A 17,953-nucleotide genomic window follows, 5' to 3' on the forward strand; every position below is an offset into this window, starting at 1 on the left:
TGTTCCTGCGGCTGGGGATCTAGGAGGAACAACACTAGACTCCTCAACGATTGCTATGGGTGAAACTTCTGTGGTCGAAGGTGAAGGAGGAGCTATAGTAAACTTTTCAAAGGTCGGTATAGGTAAGACCTCAGATATATCATGGTGGTCAGCAGAGAAAAAGAAAGGTTTAGACTCAAAAAATGTGACGTTAGCTGACATAAGGTACCTACGAAGATCAGGGGAATAACAACGATATCCCTTCTGAACACGAGAATAACCAAGGAAGACACACTTGAGAGCACGAGGAGCTAACTTATCTTTCCCAGGGGCTAAGTTATGAACAAAACACGTGCTCCCAAAAACACGAGGTGGAAGAGAGTATAAGGGTGACTGGGAAACAATACTGAATGCGGAATCTGATCCTTGATAGGAGATGAAGGCATCCGATTAATCAAATATCAAGCTGTGAGAACTGCATCGCCCCAAAAACGCAACGGAACACGAGATTCAATTAGAAGTGTGTGAGCAGTCTCAATAAGGTGCATATTCTTTCTCTGTGCAACCCCATTTTGCTGAGGGGTATAAAGACAAGATGTCTGATGAATAATTCCTTGAGAAGTCATAAACTGCTGAAACTGAGAAGATAAATATTCTAAGGCATTATCATTGCGAAAAATGCTAATAGAAACACCAAATTGGTTTTTGATTTCAGCACAGAAACTCTAGAATATAGAAAATAACTCAGAACGATCTTTCATTAAGAAAAGCCAAGTACATCTTGAATAATCATCAATAAAACTAACAAAATAACGAAATCCCAAGGTTGAACTGACTCTACTAGGAACCCATATATCAGAATGAACTAAGGAGAAAACAGACTTTGCATGACTCTCAACACTACGCACCATTTTCTGAAGTTTGGATAAACTTGGATGTCCTAAACGTCTGTGGATTAGGTCTGGAGGATCTGTAACTAGACATGTTGTGGAAGGACTGAGTGAGTTAAGGTAGTAAAGGCCTTCTGATTCATGTCATGTACCAATTGTCTGTCCCGTACTGCGGTCCTGCATAATAAAAGAATCGTCAATAAAATATATACCACAATGGAGGGCACGAGTCAAACGACTAACAGATGCAAGACTAAAAGGACAGCCAGGGACATAAAGAACGGAATCTAGGGTGATAGAAGATAAGGGATTAGCTTGTCCAACTCCTTTTGCCTTAGTTTGACATTCATTGGCTAAAGTAACAGTGGGAAGAGACTGTGAATATACAATATTCGACAAAAGTGATATATTACCAGAGATGTGATCAGAAGCGCCTGAGTCCATGACCCATGGTCCAAGAGTACTAGACTGGAAAACACAAGCAAAAGAATTACCAGCAATAGAAGTATCAGTCTGAGCAACCGAGGCTACTTGTGGAGATGTCTGCTTACTTGCTCGATACTGAAGGAGCTCATTATATTATTCTTTAGATAAAGAAAATCCCTGGTTACCTGTAGTCTCGGTCTGAGCAATGTAAGCATTTTTGGGTGGACGACCATATAAGGAATAGCACATTTCACGAGTGTGTCCAAGTTTGTGAAAATAAGAACACTTAGATCTAGATCTTCCGAAACAACCTCATCCTCGTCTATTCTCCATAGTTTGAGACGCCCGAACATCCACTGTTTGGGATGCGAGAACAGAGGAATCAAGTATCTGTGATGAGATCACTGGTGGACTTGGTGCTGCAGCAAAGCGGAGTAATCGAGAGAATAATTCATCAACTGTGGGGACAATCGGACTAGCCAAAATCCGGTCGCGTACTGAATCAAGATCATTAGGAAGTCCAGCAAGGGTAAGAACTAGAAACATCTTCTGTCGTTGCTCTTGTTGTTTTTCAACACTAGCAGAAACTGGAATCAACTTCTCAAATTCCTCCATGACTGCCTGTACTTGACCCAAGTAGACATATCTAATTCCTGCTTCTTTAAGTTTGTCATCCGCGATATCACATCATAGAAGCGAGATATGTCATTAGTGTATAAGGTACGAGCCTTTGCCCAAACCAAATAACATGTCTGGAATAGACGAAACAAGGGCATCAACTTGGAATCAATAGATCGCCACAAGATGCTACATAACTGAGCATCGATCTTTGCCCAAAGTGCTATCGCCTTTTCATCTCCTTCGCTAGACTGTTTGATTAGATGATCTTGAACACCTTGACCTTTACACCACAACTCGACAGATGAAGCCCAAGCTAAGTAGTTTGAACTTCCCATTAAATGTTCCGAGGTAATCATAACACTAGAGCTTCCAGAACTCATGTTTCTAGACTCAAAAACATCAAATCCCAAAGACATCGTTGCAAATTATTACCAAATAAGAGAAAGAATCAATTGTAATCCACTGAAACAGAGTAAGGAAATATTGTAGTCGTCGGAACCTCAATGTAGATGCCGGACAAAACATGTCGGACAAAACACTGTTCACGCCGGAAAAATATAAAAGTTGTCGGAATTTGGTGTAACATGGATGGGTAGGAATTGTTGTGCGAGTAAGCTTTCCTGAAGGAAGTTCGTCGGAAAATGGCTGTAAGGGGTCTCACGCGCCCGGCGCGTGCACAGATCTCACCGGCGCGTGAGGGCGCGTGGTTTGAGTTTTCCGGTGGGAGTTTTTTGGGGTTTGGTCGCGGGACTACGGCGGACCTTGTGGTGGTGTTGGTTTGTTCACAACACTTATAAATAGTGACTTTGACGCAAACAGTCACTTAGGGCACCGGAAAATTGCACGGTGACTGAGTTCTCTCTTCCCAGATGTCGCTGGAATGACGCACAGCGATCTTTTCTCACCGAAGCTCTGATACCATGTGAGAAAGCACGGGAGAAAATATATTATTGATATTAGATACTCAATATAATACAAGAGGTACTTATTTATAGCTATACTCTACAAGAACATATTACTCCTATTCCAATGTAGGATAAGACTACATTATTTACATATCTCTAAACTAACAACAACTAAGTGAATGCCTGGAAGGTTGGGAGTTAAGCCCCACATTACCCCCCCCCCGGCTCCCTCATAGGCCACCTCAATGCATGTCTTTAACCCCCCCATCGCCCCAAGGCTTGCCTTGAGACTTACCCAGAAACACCTTTGAAAATAATGCTCTAAAGCAGGAGCAATACGTTAATTCCTACATAACATATGCCAAGACATTGATACATGTAAAATCTAAGTTGAACATGTAATCCCATAGAAAGATTTCTTTTTATGAATTGTTCATTTTAAATATTCAGTTTAAATAAGTCGTATCTTGCTCAGACTAATAAATAGAGCTGAGGTTCTAGTTAAAGCCACTAATAGAAAAGTGAAATAACTAGTTATAGTAAGCATGAAAGGGCTAAACTGTCAGATCCTTCATGATCTGAATTTTAAGATTTGGGGGTACGGATCCATGTATAGATGGGATTCGGCTAAAAATAATTCAAATATTTAAAAATAGAGTAATAAAAATATGTCTAAATTATGAGAAATTATGTGAAAAACTTACAAGGTCTATGAGAGAGAAAATATTGATCAAGATGAGAATCCAAGAAGGAGATAAAAGGAAAAGGACTAACATAGAAATTTCTATATACAAGATATTCCATTTTCTTCAATTTCACCCTAGTTTTTGTTTTTATTTCAAAAGCCAATGTATCTATCCCGAATTTCTCCATCGATTTTGGTCAAAGTACCCAAAATTGGTTGACCAGATCCAGTATGGATCCCACACTCACACCCATGTCCTGTCGACACGGGTGCGGCAACGATAGTGAAGAGTGCGAGCAACTTAGTGTACAATAACTAATAGAGACAAAATCAGTCAGGTACAAAAACTAATACTGAAACAAACCAATCATGTCGAAAAACCTCTGTACTAATAAATAAGGAGGGTAAGATCTACTATCCAACTCATAAAGCTTTATTGTAGCGGTACTTTAACATTAAAATAGCCACTTGTGAACTTACAATATTTAGGCACAAACTGATTAGAAATGCTATTGATGAGAATCCTATACCTTAAAGTAATGTATTGCACCTCGCAAGAAGCCACCATGGGCAGCATCACTAAAATGCCCAATGTTTACCACCCAAACTAGTACACATATACCTGCAATGATCTAAAATAACAAAAGCATAGCTTCAGTAACATATCAAAGATTAATGAAAAATGTGGATAAACAAATAAGTTTCTAGGTATTATCAGGTGGTTAATGAAATTTAAAGAACTATTAGATAGGTAATAAATCATTTCCTAATTATATGTTTGCTTTGCCCCATTTAGCAGTAGAGCAAGTTCATGTTTATTGGAGAAGATATTATGGAATAAGACAAATAGGGCACATTCACTCCCTTAAAGAGCTATTGTAGGTTCCACTCCATTACTCAATCACTCTTCTTCCTTTTATAATATTTTCCCCCCCTTCATCCCTTTTCCTTCTGAAGCTAAGAGGGTAGGGCATATGTTCAAAATGTAGGTTTGATCCTGATTAATTTGTAACTTAGCAGTATGACTGTTGAGAATATTGGGTGAAAATTTGTGTATATTAATTAGAATCAATCAGGGAATATTTGTTTAAACATCCACTAGCTTAGAAGAATTATCACGCAACATTCTGTCTCCCGTGTATGTTTCACTTTTCACATAGTAGTAGAGCAAGGTTAGGAAATAGTCGCTGCACAACCTCCGGAAGAAAGAAAAATAGGCGGCGTGCAATTGTCCGGTGGTCATTATTGTTGCTTTAGTTATTCTCTAATTTCGAGGGTGTTGTGCATAAGGCGATAAACCAGCACCATCACCAGGTCATGCATCGTCCAGCAAGCAACACCCAGCAATCCCGTCGGGAAAGGAACTCTCACTTGGTCTCACGCACCAGTCAAGGAAGGAATTTTCCAGCGAAATCTATTTACGCGTCAGTTATTTTCCAGGGAATTTTCCATCTTCCAGGCGATGATTCTGCAGTTTTTTCTACACTACGGAGTTTCTGCATAATCTGGATTTTGTCTGTTTAAATCCAACTCAAATCTGAACAATTTTGTCATGAGTATCCAACAGTATCCAACTAGCAGAACTACATTTTCTGGTGGCACAGTGACTTTGTATCCAATTTCATCACTTCTCCGACATATTGGAGGAAGACTTTTCATTCCTAATCCAGTCTAGGGAACATCAAATTGTCTTGGCAATAAGATATTCCTGAACCTTCTTCTGAAGTAATATTTTAATGAACATTTGTTCAATTATGTTAATAACCACAAACCCAGTATAATCTCACAAGTGGGGTCTGGGGAGGACAATGTGTACGCAGACCTTACTCCTACCTGGTGAAGGTAGAGAGGTTGTTTCCGATAAACCCTCGACTCAGCAAAGGTGAAAAAAAGGAAGAGAAAAAGAAGAATAATTTTTTTCTGAAGTAATTTTTTTATCAACATTTGTTCAATTGTGTTAACAACTAACCCAGTATAATCCCACAAGTGGAGGTCTGGGGAGGGCAGTTCGTATGCAAACCTTACCCCTACATAAGATAATTGGAGGAGGAACAACAACAGTAAAATAAGATAACTAAAGTGAACGAAACAACAGGAAGTAATAGAGATTTAAGAATATGAAAATACAAGAGTGCTACTAATACTACTAGTAAGGGAAGGGGAAACTTTCGACTACCTACTAAACTTCAACCCTAATTCTCAACCTTCACATCCTCTATCGAAGGTCATGTCCTCAATAAGTTGAAGCAGCGTCATGTCCTGCCTAATCACCTCTCCCCGGTACTTCTTTGGCTTACCTCTACCTCTTCTCAAGAGTATCTGTGCTTCTCCTCTTCACGTGTCCAAACCATTTCAGCCTCGACTCCCGCATTTTATCCTCAACGGGGGCCACTCGTACTTTGTCCGGAATAACTTCATTCCTAATCTTATCTCTCCTGGTATGCCTACACATCCATCTCAGCATTCTCATTTCTGCTAATTTCATGTTCTGAACATGGGAGTTCTTGACTGGCCAACACTCAGCCCCATACAGCATAATTGGTCTAACCACCACTCTGTAGAACTGACCCTTTAGTCATGGTGGCACATTCTTATCACATAAAACACCGGATGCGAGCCTCCATTTCATCCACCCCGCTTCAATACGATGTGTGATATCCTCGTCAATCTCCCTGTTAACTTGGATTATAGACCTGAGATACTTGAAACTACCTCTCTTGGAGATGACTTGAGTATCAAGCTTCACATCCACGTCCGCTTCATGAGTCCTGTCACTGATCTTGCATCTCAGGTATTCTATTTTGGTCCTGCTCAGTTCAATAATGTTAACAAGAATTGAAAACCACGGCTACAGGGATTCTGGTGATTTGAACTCTAACAAGGTTCCTTTATGGGAATACACTGAGTTTCTTAAAGTATAAGGAAGCACATAAACAAACATCTTCAGAAATCACATCTGTTGTCCAAACAGGTAAACTTGTACCTTAACTTTCTCAATCTTCCATTATTGGGACCTTTTTTATGAAGTAAAGGAATTTTATAGATGGCATAGAGAAGATGCAAGAAGTACATAAGAGGGAGAGTACATAATAAAAGAGTCAGCTATGAAACAAAAAAGCTCTAAGAGCTAAAGAGCTGACAAAAATCCGAAAGGTTTAGGACAAAATCTACAGGAGCTAAATTATGCCAACTATACAACCATAGGAGACATTATTGGGTCTTGGATCACTAACTTAGGATCCTCTGATCATACTTTTGGTAATAAATTTCTTTTTTACTTCTAATTCTTATTCTCAATCTCTTCAGGCTATTACATTAGCCAATGGATCTCAAACCATGGCAACTAGTGCAGGTCAAGCTTCCTTACTGCCCTCTTTGACTTTAAACTTAGTTCTTTATCTTCCTGGTTGCCCCTTTAATCTAATATACATTAGTCATTTGTCTCGGTCTCTTAATAGTTCCGTTACTTTTCTCAATAACTCTGTTGTTATACAGGATTGTAGTAAGGGACAGAAATTGGTACTGGACACGAATCACATGGACTTTACAACCTTAATCTTTCGAGATCAACAGAACTTGTCTTATTTCCAACTCGCCTGAGTTACTTCATGGACAATTAGGACATCCTCATTGGTCTATTTCTAATTTGTGTAACTTGTCTACCTTAGAATAGGAGTCATGTCAACTTGTAAGCATACTCACGCTTCCTTCCCTCGTTGCCTTGATAATCATGCAAAGTCTTCTTTCTCTTTAGTTCATTCATATGTTTAGGTCCTAGTCGAGCCGGCTCTTCTTTGGGGTTCCATTACTCCGTTAGTTCATCGATGATTATTCAAGGTATACTTTGAATTTCTTAATGAAAGATTATTCGAAGTATCAATTATCCAGACTTTTTGTGTTGAAATACAAACTCACTTTGTTGTTCTCATTCGCACCTTTACATTGTCTGCAATTTTCATTCACACCTTTTCAACTAAAATGGAGATAGGCTATGATTGAGATACTTGCTTTACACTCTAGTGGTACTTGGAAACTTGTTCATTTACCTCTACGTAAATCTACTATTTGTTGTTGATGGATTTATGCAGTTAAAGTTGGCCCAGTTGGCAGAATTGATGGAATTAAGGTACATCTAGTGGCCAAAGGTTATGCTCAAATTTTTGGACTAGAATACAGTAATACATTCTCCCATGGCTACAATTGCAATTGTTTGCCTTTTCTATCCATATTGTTCGTCATTGGCCTCTTTATCGATTGAACATCAAGAATGCTTTTCTCTATGGCAATCTTGAGAATGAAGTATATATGGAGCAACCTCTCAATTTTATTACTCACGAGGAATCTAGTGGTCTTGTACACCAGTTGCATCAGTCTCTATATGGTTTGAAACAATCTCCTCGAGTATGGTTTGGTAAGTTCAACATGGTTATATCAGGAGGTTGATATGACTTGCAGTGAGGCTAATCATTCTATATTCTACTGGTATGTTGCTCCACATCTGTGTATTTATTTGGTAGTTTACATTAATGATATAGTTATCATGAGCAATGATTAGGATGGTATTAGCAAATTGAAGATCTGCCAACACTTCCAGACAATGGATCGAGGCAAATTAAGTATTTCCAAGGCATTGAAGACCGCTCAGTCCAAATAAGGAATTGTCATCTCACAATGTAAGTATGCTATGGATATTCTAGAGGAACAAAAAAGACAAATTATAGACCAATTGATACTCCTATGGATCCGAATGCTAAGCTTCTGCCAAGAGTGGGGAAGCCCTATAATGATCCTGGAAAATTGGTAAGCTGAATTACCTCATAGTGACTCAACCTGACATTGACTTTCAAGTGAGTGTAGTAATTCAGTTTATGGACTCCCCAAGCAACATTCATTTGGATGTAGTTGTATGTGTTCTTCAGTAAAATCAGCCTTATGATTGCTTTTCGAGGATCTAGAACACGAGTAGATTGATGGATATATAGATGCAGATTGGGCAGAATAACCATTTGATAGACGGTCTACTTCTAGATATTGAATTCTCGTTCGAGGTAATGTCGTGTCTTGGAAAAGCAAGAAGCATAGTGTGGTTGCTCGATATAGTGAAAAAGTAGACTATCGCGCAATGGTTGTGGCAACCAGAAAGCTAGTCTAGATCAAGCAATTGCTTAAAGAATTGAAGTTTGAACAAATCCGTTAGATGGAACTTGTGTGAGATAATCAAGTTGCTATTCATATTGCGTAGAATCCGATGTTTCAAGAGAGAACTAAACACATAGAGATCGGCTGTTACTTGTCAGGCGATATTCTCAGGAAACATTGTCACAAGTTTGTGACATGAAACGATCAGTTTACAAATATTTTTACCAAGTCCTTTACTGGTCATCGAATTAGATACCTTTGTGACAAGCTTGGGTACATATGACTTGTATGCACCAGCTTGCGAGGAAGTGTTGAGAATATTCAGTACATTAGTTAGAATTGACTATGGATATATTAGTTTAATTGTAATTATGTAGCCTTGATTTCTTTCCTAGTTTAGAATAAGTGTATGTATTATTTAAACATAGACTACCTTAGGAGAATTATCAAGCAATACATTTCTCAATCCTTCTCCATTGTATGTTTCATCTCTCACAATTAGCAACAGAAATAATCATACCAGGTCATATAAATATAATGAAACTAAGACAATAAATCCTACTCATTTATGCATAGTGCACAACTGGGGTCAGGGCTTTTATTCAAAACTGTACATAAGAAGTAAAAAAACAAGAGGTTGAGGGGGTTCAATCTACAGGTTTTTACATCAAGGTAAAATCTAGGAATAACAAAATCATCTCAGAAGTTGTATCTGGAAAGGAAATAAATACACACCTTTGCCAAAAAAGTACCAAATTCATCCAACTTTTTCTTCAATGGTGTCGCCTCCTGCAACAACAAGACAGCAAATCACTGTTATACCAAAACAAAGGGTATTGTTAGTACGGGTCAACGTATAAAGCTCACATCTTCCGTCATCAACATAGAATCACGTATACTGCCCATTGCAGTATTAGATCCAACCCCAATAACAACAGCTCTTGCCCTTCCAGCGACCACTGTAGTGCCCTGGCCATCAAAACAGAAATTTATCACATTGCCATGTTCGAAGACTATTTTAAGCAGCCAGCTATGGCTAAAACAACATACTAAAAACAAGTTTCTGAAGAAAGAATTATTACATATAACAAAAGAAATGTCTTTGACATTATAACCAGAAGTTAATTGTTTTCCATCATCTTTATTCAGTTGCAGGTTCTAAATGATGTCTACCTATTCTTTCATCCCAAGACTTTATGAGGGTTAACTGATCAATTTTCAGTCTATCATCCAGATTTTTTGGGGTGGAGCAGTCTATCATCCAGAATCAAAATTTCTTTTTTTATTTTTATTTTTGATAAGGAGAAATCTCCAAGTGTGAAAACTTTCATTTTTCTAAATAAATACTATAGATTTAGAACTTACTTAATTTGAAGTTAACAATGATTTTTAGTAATAACAATAATTATTAAGAATAATTTAAGAAAAAGAGAAAGTCACAAATGGGAAGAAGATTCAAGATAGTAGTTAATACCACAAAACCTACAAATGGTGAAAAGTGGAAGAGCTTGTGACCAGTGAAGAAGATGCAAACTTAACAAGCCCAAGCAAGTCATCAATATTCCCATTTTACCACAAAAAAAAGACAGTAGATTTCTAAAGTCATCTTACATAAGCAAACTGTTCAGGGTCTCTATATCTACAAGAGTTTTCGACCTATTGACATGTCTCTTAAGTAAAAAGGTAAATCTCAGCACTCTTTAGCATCCCACAAATTCAAGGATGCGCTTCTTCAACCGATAGAAAGTTCACTCGCAAATACTTCTAATTTTTAAATCAAACATGCAAAGCTAAACATTCTTCAAGCTGAATAAATCAAGTCACAGTATTATCATCTCCCACATTACATGGTCAATGACATCAGCATGATGTACCATTTTAAGAAATTCATGCTCTAAGCTCCCCTTACATAGTATACTCCACAGGACTGGTTTTAGTAACTTACAGAAAAGAGGATGTTTGTCTTGTCCTGGTATACTGCATTTGTAGCAGTTGTTGCATCAAGCTCTTTTTCAACAGAGCAGCTCTCACCTGTCATCAGAAGATGGCATAAGAAAAATAAAAGACAAGGAAAGGACTTAAAGAGCCTACAATTACATGTGTAACAAGCTCGGTACATATGATGTGTATGCACCGGCTTGAGGGGGAGTGTTAGTTTACAGATATGTATAGTGTAGTCTTGTCCCACATTGGAAGAGGAGTAATATCTCCTTGTAGTGTATAGCTATAAATAGGGACCTCTTGTATTGTATTTATCATCCAATATCAATAACATATTTTCTCCCGTGCCTTCTCACATGGTATCAGAGCATTAGTGAGAAAAGATCGCTGTGCGTCATTCCAGCGTTAACCGGGAAGAAAGAACTTAGTCATCGTGTAATTTTTCCGGTGACCTAAGGCTTGTCTAAGTGAAAGTCACTTTCTGTCGGTGTTGTGCTAAAACCAACACCACCACGAGGTAGATCACCCTCCGACTACCAACCCCTGAAATTTTATCCGGCAGAAAAGCCGCCACACTCCTCCACGCGCCGGCAACAACTTTTCCGGCGAGGGTTCCGGCCACTTTCCGGCCATTTTTTCGCGAAGCTTCTTCAAGACAGTGTGCTCTCCTCAAAATTCCGAGCCTACCCATCTAATTCAAATCAAATTCCGGCCACTTTTGAAAATATTTCTTCAGGACAACTTGCTCGCAAAGGAATTCCGAGTCTATCCATCCTGGTTACAACAAATTCCGACAACTTTGGAATTTTCCGGCGAGCTACAGTATTTCCGGCGTGAACAGTGTTTCCGGCGTGAACAGTGTTTCCGGCACAGAAAGTGTTCTATTTTCCTGCTGTAAACAGTGTTTTTCAAGCTATTTTTTCAGTTTTCTCACAGGAATTACTTATTTCCACTATTTCAAGTTAACCATACTACTACAAAATGTAGCGACATGGGAACCGATGCTTTGAATAGTCGGATGGTTTCTTTAGCAGAGTATATTGAGTTCCTTCAGAATAAAGCATGTAAGCAGACATCTTCTGAGATAGCTTCTGTTGTTCAAGCAGGTAATAGCGTGACTTGTTTCTCCCAATCTTCATCCTCTGAGTCTTGGGTCATTGATTCAGGTGCATCAGATCATATTTCTGGTAACAAATCTCTTTTCACTACTATTTTGTATTCTCAATCTCTTCCAAAAGTCACAATGGCCAATGGGTCTCAAACCATGGCAACTGCAATAGGTCAAGCAAGCCCACTTCCTTCCTTACCTTTAGATTTAGTCCTTTATGTTCCCAATAATCCTTTTAATCTCATAGTTGTTAGTCGCTTAGCCAAATCACTTAAATGCGCTGTTTTATTTCTTGATGACTATGTTTTTATACAGGAACGCAGTACGGGGCGGATCATTGGTACCGGGCGTGAATCAAACGGACTTTATTACCTTATCCTTGCTAAATCACATGGACTCACATCTTGTCTTCCTTCTACAACTTGTCTTGTTACTGATTCACCAGATTTATTACATAAACGGTTGGGACATCCCAGTTTGTCAAAACTTCAGAAAATGGTATCTGGTTTATCTCACTTGTCAGCTCTAGAGTGTGAGTCATGTCAGCTCGGTAAGCATACCCGCTCCCATTTCCCTCGGCGTCTTGATAATCGAGCAGAGTCACCTTTTACTTTAGTCCATTCAGATGTTTGGGGTCCTAGTCGGGTCAGTTCCACCTTAGGATTCCGCTACTTTGTTAGTTTCATTGATGATTATTCCAGGTGCACTTGGATATTTTTGATAAAAAATCGATCTGAGCTGTTTTCTATTTTTCAGACCTTCCACGCTGAAATTCAAAATCAATTTGGGGTTTCTATTCGCACATTTCGTAGTGATAATGCCCGAGAGTATTTGTCTTCCCCATTTCAGCAGTTTATGAAATCTCATGGGATTATTCATCAAACATCTTGTCCGTACACATCTCAACAAAATGGGGTAGCTGAAAGAAAGAATAGACACTGCTCGTACCCTATTCATACAATCTCATGCTCCGTTGCGTTTTTGGGGGGGATGCTGTTCTTACATCTTGCTATCTTATTAATCGTATGCCATCTTCAGCTATCCAGAACCAAGTTCCATTCTCTGTCATGTTTCCCCATTTACCTTTGTTCTCTCTTCCACCCCGTATCTTTGGAAGCACTTGTTTTATCCATAACCTTACTCCAGGAACAGATAAGTTAGCTCCTTGTGCTCTTAAGTACGTATTTCTGGGTTTCTCGAGAACACAAAAGGGGTATCGATGCTACTCTCCTGACCTCCAACGGTACCTTATGTCCGCTGATGTTACCTTCTTTGAAACCCAAACATACTTCACAGGTTCGGGTCATCACTTAGATATTTATGAGGTTCACAGGTTCGGGTCATCACTTAGATATTTATGAGGTTCTACCAGTTTCATCTTTTGGAGATTCAGTCACTCCAGCTCCACCACCTACAGCTCCAGTTGTAGCTCCACCACCTATAGCTCCAGTTGTAGCTCTACCACCTATAGCTCCAGTTCCACCACCTACAGCTCCGGTTGTAGCTCCACCACCTATAGCTCCAGTTCCTCCACATAATCCAGTTCAACCTTCTGCAGCTCCACCACTCTTGACTTATCATCGTCGTCCACATCCAGCATCAGGCCCAGGTGATTCACGCCCCGCATCAGATTCTGCACCTACTGCGGACTTGTCTCCTCTTAGTCAACCAATTGCACTCCGCAAAGGTGTACGATCCACACTTAATCCTAATCCCCACTATGTCGGTTTAAGTTATCATCGTCTGTCGTCACCACATTATGCTTTTATATCTTCTTTGTCCACTGTTTCTATCCCTAAGTCTACAGGTGAGGCACTATCTCATCCAGGATGGCGACATGCTATGATTGACGAGATGTCTGCTTTACATGCGAGTGACACTTGGGAGCTTGTTCCTCTTCCTGCAGGTAAGTCTACTGTTGGTTGTCGTTTGGTTTATGCAGTCAAAGTCGGCCCGGATGGCCAGGTTGATCGGCTTAAGGCTCCTCTTGTTGCAAAAGGATATACTCAGATTTTTGGGCTTGATTATAGTGATACTTTCTCTCTCGTGGCTAAAGTAGCATTTGTTCGTCTCTTTTTGTCCATGGTTGTTGTACGTCATTGGCCTCTTTATCAGTTAGACATTAAGAATACTTTTCTCCACGGTGATCTTGAGGAAGAAGTTTATATGGAGCAACCACCTGGTTTTGTTGCTCAGGGGGAGTTTAATAGTTGTGTGTGCAGATTGCGCAAGTCACTATATGGTTTGAAACAGTCCCCTCGAGCTTGGTTTGGTAAGTTCAGCACAATTATTCAGGAGCTCGGCATGACTCGTAGTGAGGCTGATCACTCTGTGTTTTATCGGCATTCTACTCCTAATCTGTGTATTTATCTAGTGGTTTATGTTGATGATATTGTTATTACTGGTAATGATCAGGATGGTATTACTAATCTGAAGCAACATCTCTTTCAGCACTTCCAGACTAAGGATCTGGGCAGAATGAAGTATTTTCTAGGTATTGAGGTCGCTCAGTCTAGCTCAGGTATTGTTATTTCACAGTGGAAGTATGCCTTAGACATTCTTGAGGAGACTGGAATGATGAGTTGCAGACCTATTGACTCTCCTATGGATCCGACTGCTAAGCTTCTGCCTGGACAGGGGGGGCCTCTTAGAGACCCTACGAGATATAGGAGGTTGGTTGGCAAATTGAATTACCTCACAGTGACTAGACCTGACATTTCTTTTCCGGTGAGTGTTGTAAGTCAGTTTATGGATTCTCCCTGTGATAGTCACTGGGATGCAGTTGTTCGCATTCTTCGGTATATAAAGTCAGCTACAGGCAAAGGATTACTATTCGAGGATCGAGGCCACGAGCAGATTGTTGGGTACACAGATGCTGATTGGGCAGGATCACCTTTTGATAGACGTTCTACGTCTGGATATTGTGTTCTAGTAGGAGGTAATTTGGTCTCGTGGAAGAGCAAGAAACAGAATGTAGTTGCTCGATCTAGCGCCGAAGCCGAAAATCGGGCCATGGCTATGGCGACGTGTGAGTTAGTTTGGGTCAAGCAGTTGCTCAAGGAGTTAAAGTTCGGAGAAATCAGCAAGATGGAACTAGTGTGTGATAACCAAGCTACTCTTCATATTGCGTCAAATCCGGTGTTCCATGAGAGGACTAAACACATTGAAACCGACTGTCACTTTGTTAGAGAAAAAATACTTTCAGGAGATATTGTTACAAAGTTTGTAAAGTCGAATGATCAACTAGCAGATATTTTCACTAAGTCTCTTACTGGTTCTCGTATTAGTTACATGTGTAACAAGCTCGGTACATATGATGTGTATGCACCGGCTTGAGGGGGAGTGTTAGTTTATAGATATGTATAGTGTAGTCTTGTCCCACATTGGAAGAGGAGTAATATCTCCTTGTAGTGTATAGCTATAAATAGGGACCTCTTGTATTGTATTTATCATCCAATATCAATAACATATTTTCTCCCGTGCCTTCTCACAGATAGAACTGATACACTTTTACTTTCCAGTCAAAATCTCATGTTATCAGTGAAACAGTTTAGTTTGAGAACATAAAACTTGAAGCATCATTTAATTAGTAGATATAACACCTACAAACTCTGAGTATTCAAAGGAAGGGTTTACATATTGCACTCTAACAGTTCCTTTTTACGAGGATGCTGGCACTCCAATAGTAAATTCTTTTTTTGGAAATGAAAAGAACAACATACACTACTAGGTTCCCATACAATAGTAATTAATATTCCAAAGTAAGCAACCCTCCATCATTAATAAAGTTTTGCTTTATGACGGCAGTCGACTATTCCACCGGGTACCTGTTACCTACAATGGTGTCGAGTTAACTCTGGCTACCAAGGCTTAAGTAGATCAAACGAAATCACCTAATGTTTTTTTATGGGACCTCATGGTTCTCCTCCAGCTTCATAGACCACTAGGTCATACCCTTGGGTCCCCATTCCCTTCTCTATCCCTTCAACAATTAATTAAGATGGTTCGAACATGTGAAGAGGAAAAGCACAGATGCCCCAGTTAGGAGATGTGAGAGGTTGACCTTGGTAGGTATGAGGAGAGGTAGAGGTAGAGGTAGGCCAAAGAAATATTGAGGAGAGGTGATTAGCCACGACATGGCACATCTTAAGCTTACGGAGAACATGATCCTTGATAGGAGGGTGTGGAGGTCGAGAATTAGGGTAGAAAGTTAGTAGGTAGTCAAGCATTTTACTTTTCGTTTCCCGTACTGGTAGTTTTAGTGTTAGTATAGTATCTTTTTATTATTAGATTGCTATTACTACCTACTCTTTGACTGCTATCTTTCGCTTGGGTTTTCGTAATATCTTGTTGTTGTTACTGCTTGTTGCCACTGCTTCTTTTCATCTTTTTTTAGCCCAAGGAGTCTATTGGAAATAGCCTTTCTGCTCTCCCAGGGTAGGGGTAAGGTCTGCGTACACACCACCTCCCCAGACCCCACTTGTGGGAATTCACTAGGTTTGTTATTGTTGTTGTATAATTAGTATTTCTAGCACCTAATAGTTGATAACTCATAACTGATAATTTTTAAGAAAATCTTATATAATTTAGTTATGACCGTAATCAATTCAGTATTAACAGCTATGTAATTAATTTAAATTAATGTCAATAACACTAAATAATTTGTTATTTTGATCACTTTAATGTCAGTTTTGTAGCATAAGGTCTTAGAAATATACAATTCCTATAAAATATAAGTTGTTTGTGATGAAATTATCATTGATCATCCTTTTTTTATTTATGCAGGTACATTTGGGAACGTTATAATAAACAAATAAGCAAACTTCTAGCCTCACAAGATTATTAATTGTTAAAGAGTTCACTATATTCACATTATTTGTGAATTCTTTATATGATGTGTTTTCATGCATTCTTGACAAACAAATGGTAATGGAAGGTCAAGTTTCATTAATCTGCAAAGAAAATTGAACAAAATTATCATCTATAAGGACAAGTGTACCTGTTAAAATTGCCTGATCAACACGTAAGTGATCACTCAAAATCTCAATCATTCTCATATCAGCTGGAATTTTACACCCAACTTCACATTTCATGGAAAGGTCAAAAAGAAAAGTTTAGTACAAAATAAAAAGAGAATGAGTATAACAATGTTATACAATTTTCCAGTTGATAAAGCTAAAAGACTTAACATACCACTCACTTCTACAATATCTCCAGGTACAAGGTCCGTTGCAGGTAATATGGAGAAACAACCTGACAGATCAATTTCACACGATATTTGAGCAGGATATGTTGAAAATGCTAATAGTCATACCAAGGACATAAAAAGGAAATGACTGAAAGTGATAAATAAAATCTTCCAAGGTTTTATTTAGCAGTAGGAAAGGAATTTCACAATTCCATGTCTCTATGTACTAGAGTGGATTCCAGGATGATGTATAGATTTCATATGGAGATCAATGGAGTTACAAAGCAAGGCAATATTACAACAACAACAATCCAGTAGGATCCCACTAGTGGGGCATGGGGAGGGTAGAGTGTACGCAGACCTTACCCCTACCCCGGAGGGGTAGAGAGGCTGTTTCCGGGAGACGCTCGGCTCAACAGAAGAGACAATAATATCAGAAAAGAACAAAAGAATAGATCAGTAACAACACACGAAACCAGAAAAATAATATCAGCATCGTAAGAGACAGCAAATAAGTGGAAGGGCAATAACACAATACTGTGCAAAATGAAAAAAATAGTGTTAAAACAACAAAAACCGCTAGCAGTCCTAGACACAACTCTATCAGACTAGCCGGTACAAAGAGGAAAACGCTCGACTACCCCCTAGCCTACAACCCTAATGCTCGACCTCCACACCTTCCTATCAAGAGCCAGGTCCTCGGAAATCTGAAGTCGCGTCATGTCTTGTCTGATCACCTCACTCCAATACTTCTTAGGCCGCCCTCTACCTCTTCTTGTACCTGCCAAAGCCAACCGCTCACACCTCCTAACCGAGGCATCTAGGTTTCTCCTCCGCACGTGCCCAAACCATCTAAGCCTCGCTTCCCGCATCTTGTCGTCCATGGGAGCAACGCCCACTCTCTCCCGAATATCTTCATTCCTAATCTTATCCAGCCTAGTGCGCCTGCACATCCATCTCAACATCCTCATTTCAGCTACTTTCATCTTCTGGATATATGAATTCTTGACTGACCAACACTCAGCCCCATACAACATGGCCGGTCAAACCACCGCTTTATAGAACTTACAT

At 39.3% G+C, this 17,953-nt stretch overlaps 1 protein-coding gene across 2 annotated transcripts in view; it reads right to left on the reverse strand.

Moving 5' to 3' along the window:
• The window catches only part of LOC107814435 (calcium-transporting ATPase 3, endoplasmic reticulum-type), a 108,174-nt gene that overhangs the window by 70,102 nt on the left and 20,119 nt on the right, over positions 1 to 17,953 (reverse strand). For both annotated transcript variants that reach the window (XM_075221674.1, XM_075221676.1), the window contains 6 exons: positions 16,888 to 16,947; positions 16,694 to 16,774; positions 10,591 to 10,676; positions 9,513 to 9,614; positions 9,381 to 9,434; positions 4,037 to 4,138 (listed from right to left, as the gene is read on the reverse strand). In XM_075221674.1, coding sequence (XP_075077775.1) covers positions 4,037 to 4,138; positions 9,381 to 9,434; positions 9,513 to 9,614; positions 10,591 to 10,676; positions 16,694 to 16,774; positions 16,888 to 16,947 — 485 coding nt within the window. The remainder of the gene's footprint in view (positions 1 to 4,036; positions 4,139 to 9,380; positions 9,435 to 9,512; positions 9,615 to 10,590; positions 10,677 to 16,693; positions 16,775 to 16,887; positions 16,948 to 17,953) is intronic.

This window comes from Nicotiana tabacum, chromosome 9, assembly GCF_000715075.1.
Source record: "Nicotiana tabacum cultivar K326 chromosome 9, ASM71507v2, whole genome shotgun sequence".
NCBI classification, from domain to species: Eukaryota; Viridiplantae; Streptophyta; class Magnoliopsida; order Solanales; family Solanaceae; genus Nicotiana; species Nicotiana tabacum.